The sequence below is a fragment of the Oratosquilla oratoria genome, chromosome 14, assembly GCF_046742065.1.
Source record: "Oratosquilla oratoria isolate Oo_2021 chromosome 14, ASM4674206v1, whole genome shotgun sequence".
NCBI lineage: Eukaryota > Metazoa > Arthropoda > Malacostraca > Stomatopoda > Squillidae > Oratosquilla > Oratosquilla oratoria.
In genome coordinates this window covers 16,524,652-16,534,059 of record NC_134790.1, presented here as the reverse complement: position 1 = coordinate 16,534,059, position 9,408 = coordinate 16,524,652, and the positions used below count along the sequence as shown (strand labels likewise).

Sequence of the window (9,408 nt, the reverse complement as noted above, 5' to 3'; positions counted from 1 at the left end):
AACTTTTTCTATTGTTGATTTCAGCCAAGAATAACGTACACTACATTGATGTGTTATAATTTACAAAATTATTATTTAATTTTCTATTGCTATATCACGTAGGTGTGCACTTCTAAAAATTTACCTGTCTCCAGTCATCTTCCAATCGACGTTACCTCTCATTTTCTTTCTGGCATTTTCTTCCCTTTTCTTCTCCTCCCCACATTTTTCCTCTCGTCCAGTTCCCTGAAGGAGTAAGGAAAATAGACTTGCGAACTGTTATCCTTTATTTGCTTACGAGGAACGTCTTCGTCCTCGCCTCCGCCCGTAGGCGGGTGGTGGGGACAAAGGACAACGCCCTACGGTAGCTTAGACTAGGGAAACACTCTTCTGCATACGCCTGGAGGCGCCGCGCGGCACGGGAACCTCAGCCGGGCAGTGCCCCGGCCGCGCGTACAGCAATCCTTAATCATATACATTTCACTTTTCGTAGTCTATGAATATACAAAAAAAAATCTTATATCCCATTGCAAAGTCTTGGCTCGCCTTCAGTCGCATAGCTCGTGTTTTCATTCTTCTCCTTTTATATACAAAAACCCAACAAATCTTATCCTAGTATTATTTTTTTTATTTTTTTTCTCGCCATTTTCTCTTATAAATAAATCTTTCACGGATCGTATTGTACAACAGAAGTGTCATCCGGTACATAAATGGAATGTGATTCTTTTACTTGAACTTCCTCTCAGAAACCTTATTGTTAAGTAGCTGTCACTGTTGCTTAATACATAAACCCTTTAAATATGCCTCATCGCATCAGCATCAGTATTATATATATATGTATATATATACAAAACTATGTACAAAACCTTTTCTTCTCGGTGATTTCGTCTAATCCTGTACAAATTGACATTATTCTTCCTCTCTTGGAGGAAAAGTTCCACAACCAAGTTGGTATTCCTTGGTGACATACCAAGGTGCTTAGAATTCATAAAAAGAACGTTTCTTGGTACTTAAGATCCAATAAACGTTTCGAAGCTGATATGCATCAGAGTCATAAACACATAAAAGTGTTTGTAAACACACCAGATTTAAGTTCTTTATTCCTCGTGAAGAACTTGGTCGCCGTGGATTATTTTTGTTATGAATCACTTACACAAATTATCACAAAGTTTTATTCACCTTTAGAGAGGCGATTGGGAATGTAATTTGTAAAACACGACGCATTTAGTGAAACCTTGGGGCCAAAATGTTGGATGCAATTCATCTTTATCACTAGAGACGCTCATCAAGGTTATTGTCGCTCCGCATCCAATACGTTGAACAACCATGGCGACATCACACATTCCTGTTAGCCACATTGTCACCTTCAGATGTCCACGGAAATGTTATTCTCACATTATGCAAGACCACAGAATGGATCCTGCTTTTGACGTTGACTTACAGATACAGAATACATAAATAACAAATCACTGGAAAATATTTTTATGTTTTTTTTTCAGTTTTACACTTAGTGTTTCTACTTGTGTTTTTAGAGTTACTTCTAGCGAGATTATCCTCACTGAATTATGTTCACTCGTCTTAAACAATTTCTTTGGATGATGTACATGTTCAGCAACATAAACGAAATTCAGCTGAAAACTTAACAAATGACTTCAGCAAAACCCCAATTTCTGAAGTAACACCTTGTGTCATCTATTTTCGCCCTCACGTTACACATGTTACGTACGGTCGCTTGTTACCATGTCACGTTTCATATGTATCACTCGTGACGTCACCTTTCGTTCATGCGACGTTGCCACGTTTTTTCGTTCAGATGTACGTTCAGTGTACTGTTCTTCAGTTCTCCTCGTACTTCACTATCGGATCCTCGAGTGGTTCTAGTACAGGGATTCTGTAAAGAAGGAGAGAAGGTTGAGATGGGGGACGGATAATATACGAACAAAAGCTAATCTAGCGAGAACATGTAAATAAAGCGGTAGAAGCATTACAGTACATAAGTAGATTTATAGATAAATAAATAAATTGTGAGACAGATATAGATAAATAAACATGGATGAATAAATATGTGATAGATAAATGAATAATTAGATAAATAAGTAAAGTGTAAATAAATAAGTAAAGTGTAAATAAATAAGTAAAGTGTAAATAAATAAGTAAAATTTAAACGAATAAGTAGATAAACAAATACACAAATATAACTAATGAAAATAAACACGAATAAATAAGGGAAGAAATAAAATTAAATGCATAGATAGGTACTAATGCATTATAAAATAAATAACTGAATAAACTTAGACTAATGAAAAATAGACGAAAAATAGTTGAAAATGAATGAAAATAATAAGCAAACAAATAAACAAACAAGTAGAAAGTTGATAAATGAAAATGAATTGACAAGTAGATAAAATTGTTTTCAAATGTGTAGACGCAGAGATGAAAGCGAGAGGAATGATTGATGAATCAAGTCAGACTTTGTATATCAAGTTCTCCCTCAGGCGCCAAAGGATGTCTTCCTGGCGCCAAAGGATGCCACGGTGAAGTCCTTCGGCCGTCGTAGGATTTTGGTCTCACATTAGTCACTTTAATTGGTCCCTGGGGAGTCTCTCTCCTAACCGGGTTCGATAAATACGAAGGAGAAGGTAATCAGAGAGGAACAAGAGGTCAGAAAACAAAGGACGGTGCAGTAGTTATATGAATATGACTGATATGATAAAAAATAATAAATAAATCATATATATATATATGTATATGTATGTATGTATATATATATATATATATATATATATATATATATGTGTGTGTGTGTGTGTGTATGTATGTATGTATGTATGTGTATAATATATATAGATATATATATATATTATATATATGTATATATATATATATATATATATATATATATATATATATATATATAATGATAATGGGTGAGTAGATTAAATTCAAGAATGGATACAGACCAAGTCGAAACGTTGAAGGAGAAGAAGTAAAGATATGAACAGAAGACAAAACCAGGGAACGAGAAATAATGGGAAAAAAGACTCGAAGGCTGAATAGAATAGTCGATTATTAGTTAGAATATCTGTGAAGTGTCATGGTGTCAGGAGTTTGTCACTTCAATGACGTCACCCCTTAGTTTAATGACGTCACCCCTTAGCTTCAGTGATGTCACCCCTTAGCATTAATGACTTCTTTACTTTAATGACGTCACACCTCCGTTTAAATGACGTTACTTTCACTTTAATGACGTCACCCCCTCCGCTTTAATGACGTCATCCCTTGGTTTCATTGATGTCACCTTTTAGCTTTAATGACGTCATCTTCATTTTAATGACGTCACACCACTTGAATGACGCCATCCCTCCGCTTTAATGACGTCACCACATTAGTTTTAATGACAGCCCCTCTGCTTCAATGACGTCACCCCACCACACCCCAGGACCAAATAAAATTGTCTTGCGTAAAATAATAATAATAAATAGATAAACAAAATATAGAATAAAGCAAATTAAGTGAAATAAGTAAATAGGTAAATAACCAGCGTTTCTATCCTTGGGGAAAATATCGCACCGAAGAGGTAAAGGAGGGTAGCAAAATTTTGAAATTCATTTATTGATTTATTATTATTATTTTTATTATTGTTATTTATTTATTCATTCATTTATTCGTTTATTTATTTATTTCGATTTTTTTAGTTCTCGGTTATCAAAAAATGCTGCGCGCTTTGGGTCCGTAGGGCTATCACCAAAGATCTTAAAATGTCGACAACATAAAACTCACGTGGAGACGTTAGCCAGAATAAACACATGTATACTGCTATGGTTAAGGATTACCGGAGGTCTTTCTCTTCTACAACGGCCCAGTAGTAGCCTCTTCGCGTCCCCAAAGCTGAATAAAATCGCCTGTAGACAGACCTAAGTGTGTGGAGAGCACCACCGCACGGAGAGGCCTACCCTAAACTGAATGAAGTCGTCTGGGATTAGTAGAATAGGTTATAAAGATACGGAAGCAAAGCCGACGCTCTACCGACTAAGCTACTGAGACTTAGTCGATAGAGCGTCGGCTTTGCCTCCGCGCAAGTCTCGGTTCGAGTCCAGGGACAACTGTCGGGCTTATTTGATTGACATCGCCGTCATAGGCGATTCTGTTCAGTTGTAAAGATGCGTTGCCGTGGCTTTAAAGTGGTGATGGGCCTACGCCAGGAGGCGCTGAGTAGCTGTGCCCGAAGCCGTCAACTTTGCCCTATGGTGGAACTGTTGAGACAGGTAATAACAGTTACTGCTGGGAATCGGAGAGGAGTGTGGGATTCGAACCTGTAATTAAGCGAATGCGAGACCAATGCGCTTCCGAGGTGTGAGACAATGAAATATGTAGAGTACGTCTGTAGAAAATGTGGAAGGTTTAGAATTGGTGGTACACTGCACAACCTCCGGTCTAACCCTTTTGTGACTTCACAGCCTCTGTACCTCACCATGGTGGTTCACACACACACACACACACACACACACACACACACACACACACACACACACACACACACACACACACACACACACACACACACACACACACGATCACACACCTCCATATAAAATTATTGATAATTGCAATATACATTTATTTACTTTGTCATGTGTTGTTAGAAAACCTATAATTTATAGGTTGCTGGTCAAGGCGTAATGATAGGAAAGTATAGTCACATGCTGTGTCCTCAGGCGAAATAAGCCACGCCCCTTTTCCTCCCTGACCAATCACGATGGCTTCCGAAAGGCGCCTATTGGGCGAGAGACAGGAGGGCCGGGTGCGTATGGACTGTGATTGGCCAGGCAATAAAGAGGGTGGGGCATCGTATGAGATCACTATGGGAGTGATAGTTAATTATGGTGATGCACTTTGAATATTTTTTTCAACCTAATGCCAGGTGATTCTAATCAGTTGTAGAGCAAACCCGGGACTGTCCCGAGTCGATCCCACAACTGAATGAAATTATCTGACAAAGGTGTGAAAAGAAATCGTTCGTCACCATTTTGAAAAAGTTAAGTGCGAGGCAGTAAAGGGAGAGGACCATCTTGGGTTGATAGAAAAGATAATAATGATGATATCAGAAGATGACAGTGGCGTCAACATATATATATATATGTATATTATATATATTTATATATATATATATACGTATATATATATACATATATACATACATATTATATATATATATATATATATATATATATATATATGTATATTATATATATTTATATATACGTATATATATATACATATATACATACATATGTGTATATATATATATATACACATATATATATGTATGTATGTATATATACATGCTTAATTTTGTTGTAGTATTGCTGTCATAATTTTCAATCAGTGTCCTATAGCGTTCCAATTGAACAAATAATCAGGATGAAGGAATCATAAAAAAGAGAAAGGTGGGAAATATTGAAAAAAGCAAAGATAGGTCATGTGTAGGAGTGACGTCATATAACAAAGGGGGATCTTCTGACCTTCTTGATGACCTGCGAAGGTCACACAGGCAACGGAGTGTAAGTGTGACTTGTTAGAAGGAAGCACCAGGTGGGCCGTTTGAATGGATGGTTGCAAAACTAGGAAGCCATCTAGGCCTTGGGGGAAGACCGACCGAAGGAGAAAGGAATCAGTAACACATGGAGAGTTGCACTATCGGTGGCATGACAATGTAAACATTATTATTATCATCATCATTATGTGTGTGTGTGTGTGTGTATGTGCGTGTGTGCATGCGTGCGTATGTGCATGCGTGCGTGTGTGTGTGTGTGTGTGTGCATGTGTATGTGTGTGTGTAATGTGTATTTACCCAGTTGTTTTACACGGGAAGGGAGCTGTGCTCGTAGTGACCCGTCTTTGTATCTTGCAGCATCTTAAATTCTTGAATAATATTTGCACACACTGTTGCCTCATCGTGTGTGTATGTGTGTGTGTGTGTGTGCGTATGTACATGTGTGTGTGTGTGTGTGTGTGTGTATGTGTGTTAAATAAACACGTACCATGTACTGCAACTTGTAGCAGTACTAAGGCTAACTTCCATCCGAGGTATGCTCTGCCTTCATTCCGAGATGCTAATTTTCTTTCTATACTCGTATAAGCTACCTGCTCACGTCGTGAATTCAAATACAATTGAGACTTTAAAAAATACCTAGATAATTACACGGAATGCAACCCCAGTCTAACTTATTTCTCATCATCGTGAACTCATCCACCTAAATCAAGTCAATGGTTCTTAACTGTTTCCAATATTTACAATTCCTTTCAATTAATAAGTGGCTCCGTAAGGATCGATAGGTCTATTACTGTTCGTATCTCCCCTGTATTCCTTTTGTGTATACCAAACGGAGGCATCGATTTCAAACGTGATCTTTGGGTTCCCTCGAATCCTTGATAATGACAAAAGGTGTGGACATTTTGCCCCCCCCCTCCCCCCATGGAACGAGAATCCTGACACATGTTACACAAGAGACATGGGGGCCCAACATTTCATTATGGTTTTCAGTTTTGCAAAGAAAGAAGCGCTCGTATTTTGAATTAGGTATATCAAATATATATTTTACGATTTAAATGTCGATTCATTGCGGATGTAGCAGAAATTATATGAGACCACGTTTTCTTCGGCACTATGAATGTGGATGGTTTATTAACACGACGTTTGAAAACACAAAAACAAAACCACAATCTGTCAACGGAATCTATAAAACACTGTTTATATGCGGAGTTCTGACTCGCAACTGCAGAGATGCAACTTGGGACAAAACTGTTTAAATCCCCCAATATGTCAGTTTGTTTCTATAGGCCTAATTTTAACTTTAGGCCTACGCTCTCAAAATAATAACTATTGCACTTCTCAAAAAAAAAACGAAAATAACTGTAATATTATTTTTTAGATGCCCCATAGAACATTAGTACATATATACTATATCTAATGACATATGCTGGAAAAAATTGATAGAGAAATTCTGTAAACATATATGGACACATGTAAAACGCACATATAAGACACATAATTTTCATTGTAACAAATTCTTTGATAACCAATGTTCCACTAATCACCAGACATGTACTAATTTCAAGTAAAATTATTAACATATTTATTACTATTGTTAACATTATTACTGATACTACTACTACTACTACTACAACTACTAGTAACACTACTTCTGTTATTACTATAATTCATCACTAATAGATCTGTCATGATATTTTACTCAAAGCTAATTTTGATAGTTAATGTCATTTCTGTAGCTAGTACTGGTACCAGTAATGCCATACAAAGACTACTGCCGTCATTCTCACTAAATCTACTGACAGCATCACTGAATCTACTACCAACATGAACTTAAGTACACTTACACTTTAAGTACATTTAGGACAAGGGCACAAACACTCTGGAACAAGAAGAACACACAAGTGTAGTTGTGGACACCAAAAATAATTTCTCCCTTTTATTTTCTCTCCCATTGAAGGCACATTTCGCACGCACCGACTTTTCGCCGTGTGCCGTCCACAACACGACGTCGTGCACTCCACGTGTGAAAGCGTCCATAGACACCCACTGTTATTTGAGAGCGCGACATCGTGTCGTGGACGGCGCACGGCAAAAAGTCGGTGCGTGCGAAACGAGCCAAAGCTGAATACAATCGCTAGGAGATAGCCAGAATAAAATTTGTTAATAACCATTTCCTTCATCTTGAGGTCTTACCCTAAGGTGAATGGAATCGACTGTACTGGTATATGAAGAGTATCAAAGTAGAATTAAAGTTAATTTTTTCCATACTATGTCCATGCGTTAAATATTTTATTCTGGTTAACCAGACTTTTTATTGTGTGCGTATGTAATGTATATATGCATGTATTTATGTACGTATGTATGTACGTGTGTATACATGTATTTATGTATCTATGTATGTATGTACGTATGTATATATCTGTGTATGTATGTACGTATGTATATATCTATGTATGTATGTATGTACGTATGTATATATCTATTCATGTATGTATGTATTTATGTATGTATATATACATGTGTGCAGGGGCGTGATCTAGACTGAGATTGTTCATTTATTTTGACTGTGTAGAAATTGAACAGAACTGGCTAATGTTCATGAGAACAAATCTAGTTACACCACACATAAGGAAGGTATTATTTATTTATTTATTTATTTATTACCGTGGTTTCTCTTCGTTCTAGGAAGACGAATCATACCAATCTCAATTGGAGACTAATAAGAATTTTTTTTATTATTTTTAATTTTTTACTATCACTCCTCATTCTCCTTCCTCGCCTTCTCCTCGCCTCCTCCTCGTCCTCTTCGTCCTCCTCCTCCTCCTCCTCCTCCTCCTCCTCCTCGTCCTCCTGTTTCTCTTATTCATCCTCGTCCTCCCTCTCCTCCTCGCTCGTCCTCTTCCTGTTTCTCCTCGTCCTCCTTGTCCTCCTCGTACTCCTCCTTCTCCTGTTCCTCCTCGTACTCCTCCTCCTCCTCATTCTCCTCCTCCTCCTCTTTCTCTCTTCTCGACCTCCATTATGACTTCACCTCCTCGGTGCGGTATGGATAGAAGCACCGGTTATTGCTAACCACGTAATAGCCTCGATAAGCTCATTCCTACCGACTGGCACGTGAGATATTTTATTCTGTCTACCGGCACATGCACGCAGCCATAAACATCTCGACGGGGGATGAATTTACATAATAAATCCTTATCAGACAACAACAAACACGAACTGAGACTTCGGGGAGGTAATTCGAACTCGTTACCGAAGATGTGGGAAAACAAACAGCTACGAATTGACCCAAACTTTGGGGATTTGGGGGATGGGGGGGGGAAAGGGTAACTTGGAGGCGATGCCAAATATGTAAAAATCAGATCTGATATCTAGAAGTTTGATAGTGTTTGGAAACGCATTTGGGTGGCCGTGGGTATCTAAGCGGACATTTGAACCTACCCCAGGATATTCTAGAAACTACGAAAACAAACCGCCCCGGACATGTTAGACAACAATTTTGTTTAAGGAAAACTACTTTGGTCCACACGAGAACTACTGTGTGCAAGAATATTGTGAATAATTACTCCGCAATGGAGATTCATATTTTTCGTCTTCTGGGAAGATAAGATAAGAGGGAAACAAATGGATGACGGATGGGAGTTGGATGTATGGGAGCGGATGCATGCGTTGGAGGAAGAGGACGAGAAGGAAGAGGAAGAAGACGAGGAGGAGGACGAGGACAATGAGGAAGAAAACGAGGAGGACGCCGAGGAAGAGGAGTACAAGGAGGATGAAGGGGAGGAGGAGGACAAGGAGGAAGAGGACGAGGAGGATGAACAAGAGGACGAGGAGGAGGCGAAGAAGGAGAACGAGGAGTGATAGTGAAAATTTAAAAG

The 9,408-nt window shown here is 38.2% G+C and overlaps 1 protein-coding gene across 7 annotated transcripts in view; it reads right to left on the bottom strand.

Moving 5' to 3' along the window:
• Window positions 1–248: 248 nt before the first annotated feature.
• The window catches only part of LOC143032740 (uncharacterized), a 126,653-nt gene continuing 117,493 nt past the window's right edge, over window positions 249–9,408 (bottom strand). For all 7 annotated transcript variants that reach the window (XM_076197695.1, XM_076197693.1, XM_076197697.1 and 4 more), the window contains 2 exons: window positions 5,502–5,618; window positions 249–1,870 (listed from right to left, as the gene is read on the bottom strand). In XM_076197695.1, coding sequence (XP_076053810.1) covers window positions 5,555–5,618 — 64 coding nt within the window. In that variant the 3' untranslated portion in view covers window positions 249–1,870; window positions 5,502–5,554. The remainder of the gene's footprint in view (window positions 1,871–5,501; window positions 5,619–9,408) is intronic.